The sequence below is a fragment of the Pseudochaenichthys georgianus genome, chromosome 11 (assembly GCF_902827115.2).
Source record: "Pseudochaenichthys georgianus chromosome 11, fPseGeo1.2, whole genome shotgun sequence".
Taxonomy (NCBI): Eukaryota; Metazoa; Chordata; class Actinopteri; order Perciformes; family Channichthyidae; genus Pseudochaenichthys; species Pseudochaenichthys georgianus.
Genome location: NC_047513.1, coordinates 9651334 through 9674496, shown reverse-complemented (window position 1 = coordinate 9674496; position 23163 = coordinate 9651334). Strand labels below are relative to the sequence as shown.

The window sequence follows — 23163 nt, the reverse complement described above, 5'->3', positions numbered from 1 at the left end:
ACGATTTGAACATAGAGTATATTGATATTTGTAGATATAGCTCTGTACATGTCATTGCACTTCTTCAAAGTTAACAGAAAGACATAAAGCGCAAAACACTGTATTTTAGATTAAATATCACTACATTCACGGTATACATTATCTTAACATTTTTATATAGCATTGATATATGATTGAATAGATACATGCAGTATGTGTATAACTAATGTTATATTTTAAACATTTTTAAATGTATAATAAATAATGTTATATATTTCATTCAGGAATATTGGTTGACTAGCTTTTCTTTAGATCTGTTTTGCAAAAATGGCGAGGTAACAACATGCATTAGAGCACCATTTAGAACACGTTTAAAAAAACTAAATTAAGATGGAAAAATTCAGTGCATATAAAGTGCAGTATTTTCCAAACATAATATAAGAAAAATAGCATATTACTCAGTTTTATCTCTTCATACAACTTACCCTATTTGTCCCCTCTCTGGGATCAATCAATATTAATAGACTTTAAGTCAGACTAATTAGTAGATCTATAACCTCCACTGACGTCTACTGGTGACCAACAGGAATTACAACAACATCTGCAAACCATTTTCTATTTGTGCAATAAGAGATAAGGCAGTGGCGTAACTATCGACGGTGCAGCCGTATATTTTTAATGGCATTGACCCGTTCACGCAGTCTTCAAAGTAACCAATCAACCTAAATTAATTAGTAATTTGTCTGTCCAATGACCTTGCTCCCTTTCATGTCATGTGATACCTTGCGTGCCGAGCGAACCGTTTAATCAAGATGTACTGTACTGTAGCTAGCAGCAGCAAGTTCAGCAGCATTATAAAAATGTAATAGCTTGCATTTATAATGTACAGCAAACCAAAACAATATTTGCACCATGGCCAATCACAGCCTTGTTACGCCACTGAGATAAGGGCAGATATAATATATGTAAGAAAATGTGACTATGTGTGTATGTTCTATCTCAGCTTCCTCTTTACAATGGATTTGTATTAGTCAAATAAATATATGTTGAATTAACTCTTCCTGCTTACACCCGATTACATCCATTAAAAGAGTCAGGACAGGAGTGACCTGACAGCAGATTTGATTCCCGACCGGAAGGAAGTTTCCCTGGGCAGGTCCCAGATAATCTGATTCACTTGAAGACCCCGGTATGTCCTGAGAGGCTTCTCAATACTCAAATTTCCCCTCCTCAACTCCTCGACTCCTCGGTCCTCCGGTAGTGACCCGGAAATGAATTTCAGCGCGCCATTTTGAAGGACGTCTCATTTCTCTAAATGCACACCGAGGACCGAGGATCGAGCGTCGAGGAGGCTCTCTGGAGGAGCTATAACCGAGGATACACTGATGGTTCCTCCACGGATGCATTTCCGGGAACGGTGGAGGCGTGACGCACGGCCGGACTTATCTCAGCCAATGACAGCTCTGCATGCATCCCCTGGATATTATTTTAGAAACTGCTCTCATCGCAACGTGATGTTTACAGTGAGAACAGCTGTGAGGCCCGTGCAGAAAGCAGAGCAGTGTGTAAAATATATATCACTCAGTATAACAGACCTACTCTCTTTATTTGCTTTAGTTTAGTAGATATCTACAAAGAGTCGATATTTTTCTAAGACCATTTAGTGCTTCACATAATAAAATACACAACGGCTGTAGCCTGATTATGCGTTAGGAGCTGTAGGTGTGTGTGGTACAGTGTCGGTGCGTGTTGTACAGTGTTTAGGTGTGTGTTGTACAGTGCGCAGATGCGGCGGACAGACAGGTCTCAGTTGGTTTGGTGTCCTCTGCTTACTTTTAATACTTGCAAATACAACTTTTGGCCCGTAATTTCAATTCCCCATTTCAGCGACCAGAGAGAGGGGGGGATATATCCTGTCTCTGATTGTGTTACATTATTATGAGAGTGCTCTCATACTTTAAATTGCATATATTTATATAAATATATTTGTGTGTGTGTGTCTGCATCTGTAGCCTGTTATTGTCTCATTATACCGCACTCTCAATGAATTCAAAGTACATATGTGGGGGAACAATGTTCAGCTGATCTAACAGAGATTATAAAATATGACAAAACACTCGACAGCTGATGCAGCTGTTGGCACGTAATAATGAACGGACGTCGCTTTAATATGACCGCTCAGAGGAGAGGAGTTCTCATTTCTTTAAACGTCTGCTGCTTCCCCTCCTCTTTCCTCGGTTCCCCTCCTCGGTCCTCCGCTCGCATCTCCTGTGGGCGGGTCTAAGTATCGAGGAGGGGAGTCGAGGAGGGGAAATTTGAGTATTGAGAAGCCTCTCTGGTCTGAATCACAGCATTTTATCCTGTCACGGGACCAAAAAGGGAATTCCACAAATCAATACCACTAGTTTATTCAAAGGGGAAGCAACATCTAGATTTTGATTAATTCAAGATTTTGATTAGTTGTGGATAATAATCAAAATGTAGACAAAAAACTATATAGCAACTATTAGCCATATAGAACGGCCAATAAGCTAGGTAATTAAACAGCTAACTAACCATTCGTAAATATTTTAAGGGGAGCCACACATGAAATAATGATTAGCCTACTTACATTATGTTAAAATAGGAAAATGATAACTTGATCTTATCAAACATTAGGTGTTAATTTCCGTACATTTTCAACACAGAAATCTGAACATTCCAGGTTTATTTTTTTTTAATTTGATTTCGTTTCAGATTAGTGATGAGTCAAATGTTTTTGCAGACTTTGAATCCAGAAATCAGAACATATATAAACAGCTATAAAAAACATAGATCACCGTGACACATCCTCAGTTCATTACTAACATTAAGACACAAATAAATATGATTTTTATTACAAGTTTTCTGAAATATTATGATATTATAATAATATGCAAATGAGCTATCATATACAGTAATGCTTTCTTTTGGTAAAATAATCAAAAATCTACTGACGCAGATTGACAAAGATGGTTAAATAAACAGCTAAAACATTTTTTTTCAACTTTTCTGAAAAAAGGCATCTAATAATCTCCTAAAATTGACCAGTGCATGAAAAACTGACATGTTTTTTTTTTTTTACTGTTGTTTGGACCTTAAATGTATTATGAAAACTAACTTTGACAATCAAGATAAAATAAAAATAAAATACAAACTTCGCATTTATGAACAGAGGTGTAATGTTAGCCCCTGGCAGAGACCACTAGAAATATTGAACAGAATAGTGTCAGATTTTAAGTCCTTGGACTTTTATAATATCTACATTTGTCAGTAAATTGGCATCTGCACATAAACATATCTAAAAATCGTCTGAGCTTTAAGACAGAGACGAATCATGACAAATAAATGAGTGTGTTTCCTCCCAGTTCACCTCTGTTTATTCCTTCAAATCAATCTAACCAACCTTAGATTCAGTTGGACTTGTTTTTCGTTGGTGTGAAAGCTCACCAGAGTTTACCTGAGTTGCCCTCATTTGCTAAATCCCCCACCATATGGTACAACGAGATTAAATCTGGACTAAAGTGACCTGTTTGTTGTAAACCCAAGACTGCTCTCAGATCGGTCTTTCACGTTATTTACAAGATGGACATAAAGACCTTGTTATCGTTTCTCTATGACCCCCTCCCACACATCGCCCTGAATCAGACAGTCTTTATAAGTTAATGGGATTTTGACCACGGTGAGAATGTCCTCCCAGGCCTTGCTTTCAATATTGACAGGTTAGGTCAGGACGCTTACCTCAGAGATGTCAAGCTTCAAATTCAAAATGTCATGTATGACTTCTAGTTACATGTATGGTGATTTTTAGAAGGTTTCAAACGGAAGACTGAGCTCAACAGGACACTTAAAATGTTCACTGACAAGCCAACCAGTTGTGAAAGTATTTAGATATAAATACTTCAAATGTTCCTCTCAAGTTCTCATGCAGCAAGACGGCCCATTTCAGAAAATATATATATACACATATTAATTCATCACTATTATGTTGCAGCTGGTTAATATGGAGTTAATGTTAATATATGGAGCTGACTTATATTTTGTATTACAATTCTGAATATGTAAATAAACTAGCAACAAATATTTTCATTGCAGTGTTTTTTGGAAGTATAACTTAGAATACCACAAAACATGCCTTATAACTTAAAATGGAAATGCTCTACAGTACAAGTACCTCAAATGTATATTTAAGTGCAGTACTAAACATACTTAGTTGAATTCAAACAAACAGAAATAAAAGAACGTCAATATTGTAATTACCTTTATCAGGTTTCCAGAAACATGACATGAGTTTCGGAGAAAGAATAGGAAATGTCTGCCCATAAGTAATAATCGTTTTCAAAGGTTATAATATTTTAATATTGTGTTTACAACTAGTTTTGGGTTGCACCCAAGTTGCCAAAAATATCCATTAATCCATGTTTAATGGGTAAATAACAAAATACTTTAACTTTGAAATGGCATTTGGGAGTGAAAGTGTCACTTCTTCACATTTTGGGTAACCCCGTTGGAAACCAGGATGCACATTAGGGTTCTAGATTAAACACCTCTATTCTGGGAATAAATTCCTCAAGGTCATGCCAAAGAGCTTTGATAATACTGTTCAGCTCTATTCTGGTTACCACTGATTTTCCATTCCCTTTATTGATTCTCTGTCTGCTTTGCATTGCAGCCAAATCCTCCTTACACCGCCTAACACCACCACCTTTACTCTCTCTCTCCACGTCCATTGTAATCCCTCTCTCCTCTCAATTAAAGGATTTTCTTTGCTTAAACTAAATCTAAACAAGGTAAAAGGTGAGAGTTCAACATGGGAATGTTTGTCTCAGGAGCTACGGGACGAGAACTGCTAATCCAATAAATCCAGACTCGTATTTGGAGCCTGAAGTGAAAATCCCTGATCTAAAAGAAGAAAGAGTTATGTGATGTACAGAAGATGAAGTGCAAACTCAGTGAGGATTAGCCCAGGGAGTTTCCCAAATCCCTTACATTTTAGCTCAAAATAATCAGCAAAAAAGGGATTATTTGACCATACATTTTGATAAAATATTCAAAAACATCTTAACTTTAGGGACAAAAATAAAACTAATGCTAAGCTTACCTCAATGGGTGAAGCGAATAAGTTGTGGAGCATCTTAGGTCACAAAAAAGTCAAAATGATTGTTTTAAATTATATTTATTAAATGTTTTTTTTACTGTAAAATTTAAGAAAATAGTCTAAATGAGATGAATGGCGGCGGATTTCATTATGTTGTGTTCGGGTCTACCATGACCCGTTTCAAGTTAAAATTATATAATAACTACGCTCTAGTTTTTGTTATCGGAACAAGGCTTCATGATATCCTCCACAACAGCTATATACACACTAAAAAGCTGATTTGGACAATTTTAGCCAAATCTGAAGGTCTCTAAAGTATTTACTTTTTAATATTTACTTGCACTATATTTTTCTGTATTATTGTGTTGCACTGTTGGAGAAGCCTGTGACCTAAGATTTTCATCGACATAACTACTCTGTAGCTATGTTCGTATGACAAATAAAGAACTTTGAACCTCTACAAAAGTGTATAATTTGGTGTTCGGGTCTAGGAAGACCCAGCAGAATTGTTGTAAGTCACTCGGGGTCAAATTTGGCCCAATCAAGATTCATCTTTGACTTTAGACAAACTTTTGGGGGGGAAATTGTATTCTAATATTAGTCTATAGTCAGATAACATAATTATCCACTGTCTTCACTATAGGGAATATAATGAGTGCATTTTTCATTTTCTTGACTTAAATATGTGGTGAAATGTGTTTTGGGGCCGTAAAATAAAATTACAACAGGATTGTACGGTTATGAATGCATAATAACTTAGTTATGATGTAGTTAAAACAATATTGGATGATAGTCATTATTTTTGAGTGTTTTGGACTGAGATAAATCATGGGTCAAAATTGACCTGCGAACACCGTGAACGGTAACAGCTTTCGAACACAACACAAGGGTTAAAATAATAATAATAATAATAATAGGCCAAATGAAAACAACATAATGTTACACACAACACCAAGAAAGTGTTGCTAAACAGCAGCTACTGTGGCCGAAAGTAGCTTTACCACTTTTACAGTAATCTCTTTAGTCAATTGCATTAGGACTTCCTGGAGTTCAATATGCCAATCACAATGTGGAATGTACCGGTTACTTGTCCGGAAAACTGTTGCTATTTTCCCCAATATATTTAATTGATTTGTATGTTAAAAAAGTTGTTTTGATTGGCTGGTAAGAACTAAAGCAACTTGTACCATTTAGGAAGGCTAGGCTAGTCAAACATATCCGTCATGGAACATTACAATAAGCAGAACAAAACTAACATAACATTTTAGTGATAAATCCAGTGAAATGTTCATCTGTGAAATATAGTTTGTTAATAAATGTGCTATTTTACTATACTGTTAGTGTACAGTTTTATTATTATTGTTATTATTATTATATTTAATGCACTGATTTTTTTCAACTTAAGCATTACATTGGGATAGATAAAGTCTTATCTTATCTAATCTTGAATAAAGTGTAACTGACATTAAGTTAGCAATAATGTCTATTAAAATGATGCAAGAATATATCTACCTTAAGCTTGTTAACTAAAGATAGCTATAAGCCTGCATTGGTTACTGTTCACACCAGATTCAGTCCAACAGGTAAATCATTTGGTTAATATATTTATTTTACTCTTCTTAAAAGCTGAGAAAATATAATCAGAATCAGAATCAGGTTTATTGCCAGGTAGGTTCACACATACGAGGAATTTGACTTGATGTCATGGTGCAGACATCAAATATAAAACAAAAAAATTGGAAGTTGTGAACAAAATCTTTCAAATGAATATGTTCTGAAGACTATTGTGAAAATGTAAGATAAAAAGTATTGCTGAAAGAACATTAGAGAGGCAGGTGATGACTGACAACCTAATATTTTATCACATCTGCCAGGATTTTAATGGATTCATGTGGAACCTCTAGTGGTCAATGGCATTGGATGTCCACCAGATTGGACATTCTTTGACCACATATCGGCAAGAGAATTTATATTCTCTTGCCGATAAAATTGCCTTAAAAGAAGAGTCACCAATGATGTTACAAAAACAGTTTATATGATCATTTTTGTCTGTTTGTTTTGGGGTTGTTTTGAATGAATGGATATTGTTTTGTGTGAGGGAATAATTCTTCCTTACTCCTAAGATATTTAACCTTATTGCCTGTTGACGTTTACGACCAAACCCTGGCTCTGTTATCTCTCTTAAGGAATGGGAGGCTCCAGCTATCTTGATAAACCAGTTCAACTCTCGGTCACAAAATGGTTTACGGCTGTGGGAACGCTGGCTTTCTAAGCTCCACAGATGTTTACGCCTCCCCCAATATGCTGATTAACTCTCTGTAAACTAGTTAAAAGGTCTATCGAGAGATAGGCTGGGCAGAATTGACATGACAACCCACCCGTGCAGTCAGAACCTTTTGCTGCTGTGACTTGTGATATGAATTCTCCGGCCGTTGACTTGTAATAAACTACCATTGTTTGACATCAAAGCTCCAACTCTCCTCGTGTCCTGACTCTCCATTGCTGCAGAAGTTTCCCTTACATTTTGGACAGCTGACACCTAATGAAGGGATTGAAAAAGCTTTGGGTCAGAAAGCAAAAAATGGCTGTGTGGTGTTTCCTTACTGATCTATGCCAGAGGGTATGTAAGCATGGTAAGTGATGTTTTCTTCCTGCTATACCTCTGGGTAATCAATTAGCTGTAACCCACTTTACAAACATGAGATATATTAAAGTGAGCTGTTAGAGTGGCACAAATAGTTCAGACATGTAATGACTGCTGCCTTGCCCCCATGCTTTAGTCCGGTTTACACCTATCGAGGGGCCACCATACAGTTTGAAGCTGTCACAAGTTAGACACTTCTATTATTGTTTGTTTGGTGGCTCATCTAAACTCTCCTGTCATTTCAGATCCCGCCTTCCTCCAGGCCCTTGTAATCAGCTCATTTCCCTCACCTGGTCTCCCCAGCCCTTCCCCTCACCTGTTACTCATTCCCTCATCACTCCACAGTATTTATACCACCTCACTATCACTGGTCCTTTGCCAGATTGTCTTGTCGTTTCCGCCAAGCTCTCCAGTGAGTGTTGTGCTCTAGCCTAGATTTGTGTCCTGCCCGGTTTTTGATCCCTGCCTGCCTGTTTACGGATCTGGAGTTCCTGCTTGTCTGACGGATTTACTGGTTTTGACCCTGCCTGTCCCTGACCTGAATAAACTGAACATTGCTATACACTGGTTGTATCTGAGTCGTGCTATTGGGTTCTGATCTGTACCTGTGATCGTGACAGAAGCAGGTGTACTGTGATGGAAGTTGGAGACCGGTTTACAGCCGAACAGATGGCAGGTCAGCAGTCAACACTCAGTTAAGCACATTTAAATTAGCAGAGCCACTCGTAGCCACTCACTGGATTCAACCCATTATCTTATTATCTATCTTTGCCAATGTAGGGATCAAGGCAGTTTGGGTAAGGACTCAATTACTCTGTAACTTCACTTTATCAAAGTTATTTTTAAAGCAGATAAAACCTGCAGCATGCTTGTAATCAGGGAACATTTAAGTGCAGGGTTCAGTCAATATACAGGGCCGTCAAGTCCAAATAATTTAAGTATGACATGTCAAGACTCAATCTTTCCCTTTTCTCTCATTGAACATCTCAAAAGAATTGCAACTGTGTACAAAATACAGTAAATATTGACAAAGGAAATATCTTTAAATTAGGGCTGTCAAACGATTACAATTTTTAATCAGATTAATCACAGTTTCAAAATTAATTAATCATGATTAATCACCATTCGAACTATGTCCAAAATATGCCATTTCTTTATGTATATTGTTGTGGGAATGGAAAGATAAATGAAAGAAGGCGGATATATCCATTTAACATACAGTATCTATGTTTATTATAAAAATGTTCTGCGTGTCAAAATCAAAGACAACCCACACACCTATCAATCATCAAACCGTGCCGTGGGCTCTTAAATAATGGACATTTAAGTGTTTAGGCTGTGGAGTGGATGTGCCTAAAATACTGATTTATAGTCAATGTGAAAACGTTTTTTTCGGCTCATTGAAGCCGTGGACGTTGTATTACCACCATTTGGCCACTACGAATATTTGCGCACTTCCTAAGGGCTTGTTCCTACCCCTACTTCCGGCACCATTGCTCAATGAGCAGGGCTGCCCCTCCCTACACGCAGATCAAACGGACTGCGTTGGCCCTCATTATGCGGAGGGGGCCTCATCTTACACTGAACAAAAATATAAACGCAACACTTTTGTTTTTGCTCCCATTTTTCATGAGATGAACTCAAAGATCTAAAACATTTTCTCTATACACAAAATAACCATTTCTCTCAAATATTGTTCACAAATCTGAAAAAATTTGTGATAGTGAGCACTTCTCCTTTGCCGAGATAATCCATCCCACCTCACAGGTGTGGCATATCAAGATGCTGATTAGACAGCATGATTATTGCACAGGTGTGCCTTAGGCTGGCCACAATAAAAGGCCACTCTGAAACGTGCAGTTTTGCTTTATTAGGGGGGTCTGGGGGGGTCCGAAAACCAGTCAGTATCTGGTGTGAGGGGTAGGGTTAGGGTTAGGGTAATGTTGTGAATCGAGTGGTCTGTGTTCGTCGTCCATAACATACGCCTGTCCATACCATAACCCCACCACCACCATGGGCCACTCGTGGTAAGATTTAGTGTGATCCACATAAAACCTGTAGGCTCTCACAGGGCACAAGTTTAACGTTTAAGTTTCCTCTCCTCTGCAAAAAGGTGTGGCGAGGGGGGGGAAAGCCTCCAGCACCAGAGGTTTGGAGGAAAGATATCCTAGCCAGGACGATAAGCTGAAAATCCAGGTATGGTAGAAGGACAAGGGTAGCTATTCAAGTAACTTGTGGATCTCTGTCGTACATGAAACACCAAGAGCAACAATTGTACTTATTAGCCTGACAGCAGATCTGACCCTGCATTCTATAGGGCCCTGTGAGATTAAAAGCACTCAGAACCACCCTCTTGGCCCTACCGGACCAGCTGTTGTCATATGACATTGGTTTAAAACCACCCTGACGGTTGGTTTACGACTTCATCGCTGTGCTATCCTTCCTCACCATGACCCGCCTCCCCAGTTCTATTAGGAAGGTCAGGCTTAGTAAACTGCATCCATTTTGAGGAAGTGTTAGGAGGTGCTTCCTGGTGATGATTGATAGTCTAGACTCTACAGCATCGTTCTTGCACTTGAGCGTGTCTTTCACACGTTTCAGTTGATAACAATGGATTTGAGGGCAAAGAAACGTGGGATGTGTTTGACCCATTACCGGCCCTTCCCAGTAAGTAGGTCATCATTCAGCACACATTGAGCACAATGCAAACAAAACAAACAAACTCATGACATACAAAAGAGGGTCCCTCGTGCAAGGCAGCCGACTATTTGGCAACCAATAACCTCAAGGGACCAAAGTGGGATAAGCTCTGACCAACCTTCATTTTGCTCTCAGTTACAAATCTGTAGATTTTCATGAGTGTATCTTGGTGGTTATTATCTGACTTGGCCAATTGACTACCTGAAAATAAAAAAAGAAGCTTTGTAAGCTCAGGGATTCACAGTGGTAAAGCTGCTCCGCCTCAGGGTGACCCAGTTTAATTGACTTATCTCCACAAGTAACGGCTGATTTGCTCTGCTGCTCACAGACAGATCATCCCTGCTCATACAGGTAGGACACAAACAGAGTCAGCTACACTGACAACATGAAATATCATCATTCTTTATATTCAAGAAACTGAACACTTTGTAAAGACATCTAATTGTTATTATTAGTAGTATTTATCTTAAACTAGATTGAAGAGAATTGTTTTCTGAGGAAAATACAAAGGTTATTATATGAAGCATTTAAAGGCAGGTCCAGGGAACGGAATAATTTGAATAGATGAAAAGAAGCAATTGTTGGATTCATCTTTTGTTGGTGTTGTTACTGTTTTATTGGATGTCTGTCTAAATGCAACTTCGATTGTTTGATCTCCATTCAAAGTAAAGTACCATGAGGACCTTTTTATTACTTAGATGATTATGAATTCCTGAAGAAAATACTAAAAAGTCTTGTAATCTTGACCACTTGCTGTTGTTTTTTACTTCAATTGTGAATTGTATCAATATTTATTTATGTTCAACATGCAATCATCATAGGTTGTTTTACATTGAGCTGGAGGCTAACTTGAACCATTTGAAGACACTGAGTCCTGTGGGATATGGTAGACATTTGTTGTGACCTACAGAACTAATTAGACAAGGGAAATTGTAATTAAGGGGTTAAATATTAAAGCCGCGCAAGCCTACACAAATTTGAAAGTCACTGCAAAACAATATTTTTACTCGCAGCCATTTAAGATAAAAACAAAAAGCAAAAAATACAGTTGAGTCTTGAGGAGAGATCAGTTGAGGAAGTTACTTTGACGTTGTGCTTCCCAAAATGTGTCAGGTTACACAACTACATGGTCTAGAATTTTACTCTGTACAATACTGAAATCTGCTAATTTTAAAAGCAGCTAGATGTAATTTAAATAACCAAGCACTCCAGCCTTGAACTGAGTTGAACCCTGTCCGTGACACCTCTTACAATTGGTTGATTCGCTTAATAAGCTTACCAAGCGGCTTCTGCTCTTTCACAGAAAAGGCATCTGTGACCAGGACAAAAAAAGAAGAAGGATACTGCAGCCATACCTCAGGAGGAGCCTTCCGTTTATTAGTTCACCTGAATAGCGGAGGTCTCTTTTTTTAGGTTAAATACGTGTGTTTAGTGGCCTAGAAAGCTAAAGGGCCATACAATCACATCTAAAATGGGTAACACCAAGAGCGGCATTGTGTCCAAGGAGATTCTGGAAGACCTGAAACTCAACACCAAGTTCACAGAGACTGAAATCACCCAGTGGTATGAAAACTTCAAGAAGCAGTGTCCAACAGGACGCATCTCAAAAGAGGAGTTTGAGAGTATCTACGGAAAGTTCTTCCCAGAAAGTGATGCCCAAACATACGCACAGCATGTCTTCCGCTCCTTCGACACAAATGATGATGGCACACTGGATTTCAAGGAGTACATCATCGCTCTCCACATGACATCAACAGGGAAGACCACAAGGAAGTTGGAGTGGGCCTTCTCCCTGTTCGACGTGGACAAGAATGGATACATCACCAAGTCAGAGGTTAAAGAAATCTGTGCGGTGAGTTTTGGAGAAAGGAAAGTAATATAGACAAGACAATCACCAGTTTAATATATTTTAAACGCCAGTTTTTCACTCAATCCCAAATATGTGAATATACCCTCTTTTCTTGGAGATTTGAAAAAATCTGATGTAGCCAATCTCGGAACCCATTTGCTTTTGATGATAAGGCTCCAGGTGAAAGAGGCTGTATTTCTGTAGTTCCTGTGTGGCCAGCGGATATGTGCTGTTCATTGTTCACAGTCCGGTTGGCAACTAAAAAAACGTGAGAATGGAGTTGGAGATGAAAGAAGACATCTATGATCTCAGTATTTTACAAATAGCCAGATTCAAGCAAATGTTCAGCTAAAAAAAAGACAAATTGCCTTGGGTTCGAATTTGCCCCACAGAATGTTTAAATGTAAGTCTGATCAAACATGATTGGTAAATTCTACTCATACTACACTAAAGACGGAAACTAGACACTTCCAGAACCAAAAGTAATGCTTAATTCATAGGCAGAATCTGTTTGTAAAGATGTATTCTTAACCAAAAGATAAAAGGTCTTATAACCACCGAACAAAGGGCCGAAGAGCTTGTTGATTAACCTTGGCACCAGTGCAGTTTGTTGCTGTTTTTGTGAGTAGAGGTATGATCAGTTCAGAGATGTGACAAAACGGTGGATTTTAAAGGATTTGGGTTTCATGGTTTTACTCCGTTTGACAGCAGAAGTCAGATTAGTAGAATATTTTATTATTTCCATCTGTGGGGGCTGGGAAAATGGCAAGTGGCTTGGGATGACATCCATCTTGTCCGAATACCAATCTTGTTACATAGAAAGGTCAAATGTGAGATACATACACGCTGAATGCCTCTCTTTCATTGACCAGTAGGTGTATTCTGATTTTCCCTAAACAGGCTATTTTCAAGCTGATTCCTAAAGATGAGCTGTCTGCTCTACCTTCGGATGAAAACTCAGCTGAAAAGAGGGCAAACAAACTCTGGACGTTCTTTGACAAGGGTGACACTGGTGAGATACAATAGTGTAAATGGACACATGTATGAATAAATGTGAGGCGATTACAACTTGGTGCTTTTGTTCTAGATAGATGTTGCACTGCCCATTCAACAGCCAAAATGACTTATTTTTCCTAAACAGCTCGATTCAAAGATGTATAAAGATTAGAAACGTTGCAGATCAAAGTTGAACACAATTAAACTCTGACCCCTGGTTTCAGGGTTTGATTAATCTCCAACCCTGGCCAAATGTTGATCTGTTTGCACATTGCCAATTATTCAGTGCTCCAGTTCCTCCCCCTTAAAACCTTTAAGAAGTATCTCTAATTTCAATAACATGAACTAAACGTCTTTTTTTCCCTTCTCTGCTTCCAGATCGAATAGCAGAAGGCGAGTTTATCCAGGGAGTGATGGAGAATGAAGACGCTCTTCGTCTGATTCAGTATACACCTCTGAAGTAACCTTTTGACATATGCATCATAACCCTCTCCATTTCTGTCATTTCCACTTAACCCTTCACTCAGCTGATACAATTACACCTGACAGCACTTTCATACAATGTAGACACATGGCAAGTGAGACGATAAAAAACCCCAGTGTTCAATATTAAATAACGATGCAGAATTTCCTCCGAGGTTTTAAAACATTTCTTATACTGCATTCGTGTGCTGTACAAACATTTTCTTTATCATACAGAAAATTAAATAATGTTAAAGACGACTAGGTCAGTAGGCTACTGTCTTTCTACCATGAGCTAGAGGGCAATAATGATCAATACACATGGCCTAGTTTACACTTTCTGACAAATAAAGAAAATTCATATTTTGCTCAAATAAGCCTATTCGTCAAATCTACAAGAAAGTAGGCACACAGCATTACAGGAATTAAGAATATATACTGATGTGTAATATAACATGTCACTTACTTGTGTTAAAGTGGCAATACAATGTCAGTATTTAGCTTACTATGCCTTTATCATAGCACTGAGATCGGTGTTTCCGTTTCAAATTATAATTTATATAACTATTTCTTGCTTTGGACAGCAAGCTAGCATTAGCCAGGTTGCTTGCGATAGCCATGCTGCTAACAGTGTATGACAAAGTAGATTGTGAAACAGCAATAATTACGTTGTTTGTAGCTCTAAGGAAGAAAGAAAGAGACCCAACATTTACAACAACAATTGAACAAAACCCACTTGGAAACATACAGGGGAAATATTTGTCTTCTTCTGCTTTGAGGTATATTTACCTCAAAGTTGTTTTTATCTGGGTCACCAATGCTGGTTTCTATTGTCTCTCTTTTTAGCCTGGGATGTTTTTTTTAAACCCTGTCCAACATGTAAGTGCAGCAACTGTACCCTTCTTATTGTTTTCTTAAATGGTGTTGAATCTGTCCATGTGGCACGATCGTACATGTGTAGCACTTAAGTAAACTGGTGGACACTGGAAATAGGTTTGTTGTAAAACAACATGTAAAACTAAGTGTTGGTTCTGGATTTACCCAATAAATAAAAACCATGAAAATGTTAATTGTCACAAGTTCTTTTTTGTTTTTTGTGTTGCTCTCAATGTTCAGAATGACTGAAAACCATGACACATTGTGCAATCAGGGCCGTATCCAGCATTTCCTAAATACCGAGGTCCAAACATGCTAGGGGGGTTCGGGGGATACCCCCCGAGATTTTTGGGATTTTCATGATCTAGTTAGGTGCTTTTGAAGTCTTGTGGGGGGTCACAAATTGGATAATATATTGATTTCAAACCATGTCAGTGGGCTGACAATGTCAGCATCAATTATTTTTGAAAGTGTAATACATCATAAGAATCAGTTGATTGTTACTATTAATGATCTGCACATGCAGAAGAGGCTAAAATGATCACAAAACATTGTCAACATTCATTTTCCATGTCTCTCTCCTTTCCATAACCTGCCCCTCTCTTCCATCTTCTTTAGTCTCTCTGTCTTCTTCCTGTTCATTACTCTCTCTGTCCTCTACTCTTTCTCTTTCTCAATCTCTCCCTCGTTGTTTACTTTTTGCTCCTCCTCACTTGTCGCTCCTGCCAGTGAATTAAAATCAATTCAGTAGTTTAGTTCATTTAACTTGTTTGTTTTGTTTGAACAAAGATGTAAGCAAATTGTGTGTTATACAATTGTATGTTATGACATCATAACTGCAATAGATGTATGTTGTTTAAAAATGATGCCTATTGTAAATGAAGACATTACATTGCATTTAGCTGACGCTTTTATCCAAAGACTATTGTTATAGATAGATAGATAGATAGATAGATAGATAGATGGGATTATTAAGCCTACATTCTTCTGTCCGACTGTACCTGCAGTTCCTCCCTGACTTCCATCACTTTATCTCTCTCTCTTTCTCTCTGCCTGTCCTGTCTCTTCCGTCAACACACTCTCACTCCCGAAGCGTCCAATAGCGACGTTTGGTCAGTGTCCGTGGCGTCCAATTGTGACGCTCCTAGGCTCCTTCAGCGTCATAAAGGGACGCAAATAGCTTTCAGCTGATTGCAATGTATTCCCATCTGCGTCGGGATTTGACGCTCATGGAAGCACGGCATTCGTTTATGCCGGCTGCCCTTAAAGGCAATGTGAGCATCCATTCCCATTGGATAATGGAGCATTTTACACCCGGAAGTAAGTACTCCTCTTACTGTCGATTGATTTTACAGTGATATCTGCACTACTCATCGACTAAAAAACACCAGATTATCCTTGTTAATTACACAACATTGATTGGTTTAAATTGTGTGCCATGCTTTTGTATTTTTCCCCTTCGATTCGGAGAAACAAATATGTTTTCTGAGTAAAGGATGGCAGAAGACACTACACTACCCAGAATCCCCAGCTATCATTTGGCCTACACCATGTGCTCTGTTTGACAAACCCCGTTTTTTTCACCATTCATTCCGATGGCTGGCGTCTATGTCACGTGATCTTCAAATTTCTCCCTGCAGAAAAAGAAAACATGGCCGAAATTCGTTTTATTCTGGGTGTAAAATGCCTATTTTAAAGTTAGTTTGGCCATTAAAATGCGTTTTGATGTCATTTGATGCGAGAAATATGAGTTGTTATTTCAGATTATGTGTGCAGTGGATGTACATGATCTTTAGTTTGCTAGTTATTACGAAGATTACTTCAGGAAATTGCGACGTTTTCATTGTTACCAAGGTGGTTGCTAGGGACGCTGCTATCGATATTATTTCTGTTATGTTGTGTAACTGTTTAATGGTGTTATCTTTATTGCTACCCCTTCCCCGTCAATGTATAGTGTTGGTCCACAGCCTAAACATATTAGTTTAACAAAATCCGCATCTAAAGATACGTTATTTCCCCCCTGTGCAATTCCAGGCTCACATCTCAGAGCACATCGTCATTAACAAATACCGGAAACAGACCAAAATAATAATAATACCTTATTCCGAGTGTGCTTGCTTTTCTCTTTGAAAGTCATCACATAACGGCATTGTAATACACGGTTCGGCTGCATTACATATTACATATCTGCCGTAGTTCTGTATTTATAGAGCCCTGATGAGAAGACAAACATGAGGAACTGATAACGTGACGTGGATCATAAATATATCAGCCATTAAACAACATCTTACATTTCTTTTCACACAATACGTCTCCTTGCAGTATCAACACTAATTCGGCTCACTTTTATATTTGATCCAGTTGGTAGATAGGCTGTATTTACACCATAAAGGTGCACAGATGATATAAAGGGACACCTGGTGGTTAAAGCATGTTATTGAATTTCAATATTTTTATTATTAGATATTAATACGATCCCTATAAAGTATATTCATTACTCGTTATTCTCTACTAATTGTTAATTAAAGACTGTATGTAATGACTATTTTGCACATCCCTTTCAAGATTTCAAGATTTTCTAAGGTTTATTGACATATCATATAGGCCTACACAACTGTGGTGTAGTTCTGCACTGAATGAAAAACTTGGGTTGCAGGTTCCTCAATAGTGCATTACAAGACATCTATCAATATGTGTGCATACCTCCAGCAATGTTAACTATGTTGAAGCACTTATTTTAACTGATATTATACATAATGTATTATACTCTTATGAGATGTATGTAGATATTTCATCTCCGGCCTTGTCAGGTATTGAACAATCAATAAATAAAGAACACAGAATTGTTGAATATAAAACACAGAATTTATGTGATTATACTAAATGATTTTCAAATAAACACAACTGCATATTTAACTGTTACACATGCTGATGTAACGCAAATGTTCCAACTTTGGATCAATAAAGTATATCTTATCTTAAGCTGATCGATGGCTACTGCCATATTTGCAAAATGTGCCTCTGAACCTTGACAAGTGCATGTTTCAGGCTTATCAATTAATGTAATGTAATGTTATCACAGGGGTCACACACATAAGACCAGCTGTTAAATAAAGCTCTTCTGACCTTAGCTGGCATGTGGGTATATATATTAATACTGCCCATAATGGGCACCATTTATTAATTATATGTTTTAAATGTGAGTGTTTCCTGTCCCCTAAACCTCCAGGGATGTACACAGTTTAATACTGGCAACTTCTTATTATGGGAAATACGAAAACGTCTTTTAAAACTACAACTCCCAGTTGAGACGTGCCATAGAGAACATGTTGCGAAACAGAATAGCCAGCATGTGTAGTTCTGGGGACGGGGTGGGGGAGGGGGGACGTGGTGGACCCGTTCAAATCCAGTTTTGGACAGTCTGCAGTGGTTCCATCCCATTTCAAGTGCAGTTCGAGAATCGGCTTAACCCTCGGAGCACACTCTCCAATCACAGAGCTTGAGGACTATCACGGGGTTTGTCAAGAGCACATGGTGTAGTCCAAACGATAGCTGGGGATTCTGGGTAGTGTAGTGTCTTCTGCCATCCTTTACTCCTGGGAATGGACGCTCACATTACCTTTAAGGGCAGCCGACATAAACGAATGCCGTGCTTCCATGAGCGTCAAATCCCGACGCAGATGGGAATACATTGCAATCAGTTGAAAGCTATTTGCGTCCCTTTATGACGCTGAAGGAGCCTAGGAGCGTCACAATTGGACGCCACGGACACTGACCAAACGTCGCTATTGGACGCTTAGGGAGTGAGAGTGTGTTGCTTCCGTACCAAAGCTGAGCTTCGACTGACGTAGTCTTTTCATTATATCTGAGTCAGTGTAAAAATAAAACAATACAATGTTATATCTTCAAAGTTTTACTCAAATTGAAATGAAAGAAAAGCATTACAACGTTTGTTAAAAGGTAATCCTTCTGACATTGGATGAATGTAATTAACTTTAGCTCTCTAGCTAGTTTATTCACGCTATTTAAACCAAAGTATAGCCTATAGCTGCAATATAAATTAGTGTGCATGTTGTCGGACGTCCACCGACTAACGTAGAGCGTTCACACAGGATCTGCTGGTCATATGATGTCCTGATGAGCAGAAACACAAGCAGCCTGCTGGACTCAGATCTTTAGATACCTCATCACTCCTCCGCTGCTCCGATACAAGTCCGGTCTGCGGAGGTTTGTTGATACATGTCGTCTTCTTCTGTTTGCTTTAATCAAGGCTACGTAGTTATGCAGCGCCCCCATCGTCAGTAAATGGAAGTACTACAAAGAACCCCGTTTAGTGCAATTATTTCACAAGTTTTGTATACACAGCTCGAAAAATATTACCGAGGTCTGGACCTCGGTGACCTCAATGGTGGATACGGCCATGTGTGCAATCACGTGAGCTAGCAACCCAAAGCTAAATACAGCAAACAAGTGACTGCGTACTAATATTCTTACAGCTTATTATTGTGTATAGGTAAAAAGGAATGATTATACATAGCAACTTAGGCCACCCTACTGTACAGTGTTATAGTTGAAGACCCCTGTGCTAAGGAGGGTTTACAGCTATGTTAGCAGCTAAACTTCTCTGTGCTCAATGCTGACATTAGCTTAATGACATGCTAACAATGACAATTATGCATGCTGATGTTTACGAAAGAATGTGTGGCATGTTTGCTATTTAAATTTAGATTGTGTCCATCACAGACTGAAAACTCACCAGTTTGCCTGCATCTTTGCTCATATAAGAAAAAAACTCTCTCGTACATAGCACTTACAAAGGATTTGGCTTTAGGTGAAGCTAATGCAGTAGCACTTAATCTTGGGCTTATAGATAGGAAATGTACCTGCAGGATTCTTGCTTTTGATTTTCAATCAATGTTTATTTATACAGTATAGCCCAATATCACAAATGTTACATTTGTCTCAGTGGACTTCACAGTTTGTACAGAATATCAGTATGACAATACGACACCCTCTGTCCTTAGACCCTCACATCGTACAAGGAAAAACTTCCAGAGAAAACCCACAGTTTAAAGGGGAAAATGGGAGAAACCTCAGGGAGAGCAACAGAGGAGGGATCCCTCTCCCAGGACGGACAGACGTGCAATAGATGCCGTGTGTAAATTGAAAAGATAATATATTTGCAACATAGGTAGTCCAAATGTTTGGAAATGCATGTGTGTATAATAGGAAGATGAATCCACGAGGATATCCATCCAGGACCACAGCCAGGGCTCGCGATCCAGGACACAGGACCGCAGCAACAGGATCATCCATGACTCCGGATCCCGGCGTATATAGACACCAAAAAGAAAGACATTTGGGGAAGCTGGGTTAATCGGAACATGAGAGTACACAGGTATAGACAGAGAGAAGGAAGAAGTAAGATGTCCCCCGACAAACAGCAGAACTAGGGGCTGAATCTAATCAGCCCTAACTATAAGCTTTATCAAAAAGGAAGGTCTTAAGCGCACTCTTAAAAACGGATAGGGTGTCTGCCGCCCGAACACAAACTGGAAGCTGATTCCACAAATGTGGAGCTTGATAAGAAAAGGCTGTCAGGGTTGAGTGAGGCAAGCAGGACCCAAATGCAGATGAACAGAAAAAATACCTTTATTTCAAGGCTACTGGAACAAACTTCGACAAAACAGTACTCTCACCCCGTGAACAACGTCCAAATACGACAAGGAACTCACAAAGACTAACAGAAAACACAGAACCTAAAGACACCCAGGACTAATCAAACAAACAAGAGACAGGTGAGGAGGGAGGAGAAAACACAGGGGCACCAGGTGAACACAATCAGACAACTAGACACACCAGGGAAACTAACGACAGGAGGAAAAACACAGGGAAAAGGACCAGACAATATACCAAGAGGAAAACATGACAGGGAGAACAGCAACACACCCAAAACAAGACATACAAAACGTGACATAACACAATAATCGTAACAAAGGCTCTGGCTCCCATTGTACTTTTAGAGACTCTAGGAACAACCAACAACCCTGCATTCTTGGAACGCAATGCCCTAGGACAGTAGGGTATAATGAGTTCTTTAAGGTAAGATGGCGCCTGCCCATTAAGGGCTTTGTAGGCGAGAAGAAGAATTTTAAATTCTATCCTGTGTTCTATAGGGAGCCAGTGTAAGGCAGCCAGAACAGGAGTAATGTGGTCCCTTTTCCTAACTCTGGTTAGTACACGAGCCGCAGCATTTTGAATCAGCTGAAGCGACTTGACTGACTTCTTGGTACACCCTGATAATAAGGAGTTACAATAATCCAGCCTTGAAGTAACAAATGCATGGACTAGTTTCTCTGCATCGTTTTGAGGCAAGATATGCCTGATGTTTGCAATGTTACGTAGATGGAAGTAGGCGGTTCTTGAAATTGATTTTATGTGGGTGTTAAAGGATAAATCCTGATCAAATATAAAACCAAGATTCCTTACAGTCTCACTGGAGGCCAAATTAATGCCATCCATAGTTAGTATATCTTTAGATAATTTGTGTCGTAGATTCTTCGGGCCAAGTACAATAACTTCAGTTTTGGTCGTGTTTAACATCAAACATTTTGTTTCTTCATGGTTGAATGCACGAATTGTACAGTAAGTCGCTTTGGATAAAAGCGTCAGCTAAATGAAATGTAATGTAATGGTATAGTTCATCCAATAGTTATTAAGATATAAACACCAAAATTGGTGTTGACAGGTTGGCTGTTGTCCACTTCTTTTATACCATCTTTGCTGTCCTTGGTGCGAATAGTGTTGGTCTACATTTCATCGAAGTAAACCAATTTATTACTTCACAAATCAACCTCCAACAGCAGATGAATTTAATTTAAAAACGATTGTCGGAAGGATAAGCCACATAGCCTCAGCTTTGGTTAGGAGCACATTTTTACTGTTTACTTTAACATTTGGTGGATTATCCAAGGCAACCGGACAATGTATTTTCTAGATGGTCAATGATCTGAAAACACACTTATGCTATTATGTTATTGTTTTCTAACATGAGTCTTGCTTTTCACCTACCTCACCCATTGTATATAAATTACATCAGATAATATTTCTTTTTTTCTTTAATGCCACAGTTATGTTACTGGAAGGAACATTGGAATAAGTAACTGTATCCACACTCTTTTTGCAAAAAAATACTATGAAAATATCCTGCCACATGTGTTCCTTTTAATATATTTAACACCTGATAAAAATGTAGAACTAACCCCTTTATGTGTCTTAGGTGAAGTTGCTTGAACTAAATCACCTCAGAGACAAATGGGGTGATATGCTCATTTTAGATAAACTGTTGTATAATTCAACTTAATTTACATTTTTAATTACTTTCTACATACTGCGCAGTGACCTGACAACTCAGTTTATCTCCTCCTCGCCTATATTATGGCAATCTCTATCTCTCTCCTCCCCAACCCTGCTCAGTCTTATTTCCCTGAATGCGGAGATTATTGACATAATCTTCTGTCCAGCATTGGAAAGCATCTGTTTTAAAGCCTAAATCTCTCTGTTGCTTTAATCGTTTTTCTATTTACTTTTCTTTATCTTTTGTTTATATAAATAGAAAAAAAGTTACATATTGCTCGTACTGATGATTTAACCATGAGTGTCATGGCCTGCTGAGTTTAGAAATGTTAACATTTACTTTTACATGTAATCCTTTAGCAACCTATGTTGCAAATGTATTATCTTTTCAATTTACACACGGCATCTATTGCACCTCTGTCCGTCCTGGGAGAGGGATCCCTCCTCTGTTGCTCTCCCTGAGGTTTCTCCCATTTTTCCCTTTAAACTGTGTGTTTTCTCCGAAAGTTTTTCCTTGTACGATGTGAGGGTCTAAGGACAGAGGGTGTCGTATTGTCATACTGATATTCTGTACACACTATGAAGTCCACTGAGACAAATGTAACATTTGTGATATTGGGCTATATAAATAAACATTGATTGATTGAGTAACTGTTTCAAGTCATTCACACCAGTGTTTCATTATAACTCTTTAAAGTTGATATTATGTCCAACTTTAATTGCATTTTGTTACTAAGTATCTCAACATTAAAGTGATAATTACAGATTCCATGTATACACAAGACATTTTCAGACAATGTTTTTTGCATTTATTTATCCCTTTTTACATGCAAACATAAATTAAAAAGAAAAAAAGTAAATAACATCTCCTGCTTCACACAGACTTCATGGTAGTCTCCCCACTTCCAACCTTCCTTATAATGGAAGAGGTTTGAAAATACTGCAAACCATGATAATGCTGGATCTGTAAGGAGGCAAATCTCCGCTAACTTGTTAGCTGTAACAACATGAGAAACCAATGGTCCATTGGAGATGTGTCGGTGAATTTCTTTGCCCCTTAGTGAATTCAATACATCAAATGTCACATCTTAAAATGCTTATGCCAAAACAGTTTAGAAATGTTACAAGAATCATTTTAAAACTGCTTATTTACAAAATAAACTAAATATTTCAGAAGGTATTGTT

General features: G+C 38.4%; 1 protein-coding gene across 1 annotated transcript; it reads left to right on the top strand.

Annotated features, from left to right (window-relative positions):
• Nucleotides 1-11910: 11910 nt before the first annotated feature.
• LOC117455524 (visinin-like) lies at nt 11911-13748 on the top strand. Its single transcript, XM_034095056.1, has 3 exons — nt 11911-12291; nt 13189-13300; nt 13663-13748. The coding sequence occupies exons 1-3, from the start codon at nt 11911-11913 to the stop codon at nt 13746-13748; spliced, it is 579 nt and encodes a 192-aa protein (XP_033950947.1).
• Nucleotides 13749-23163: the final 9415 nt, after the last annotated feature.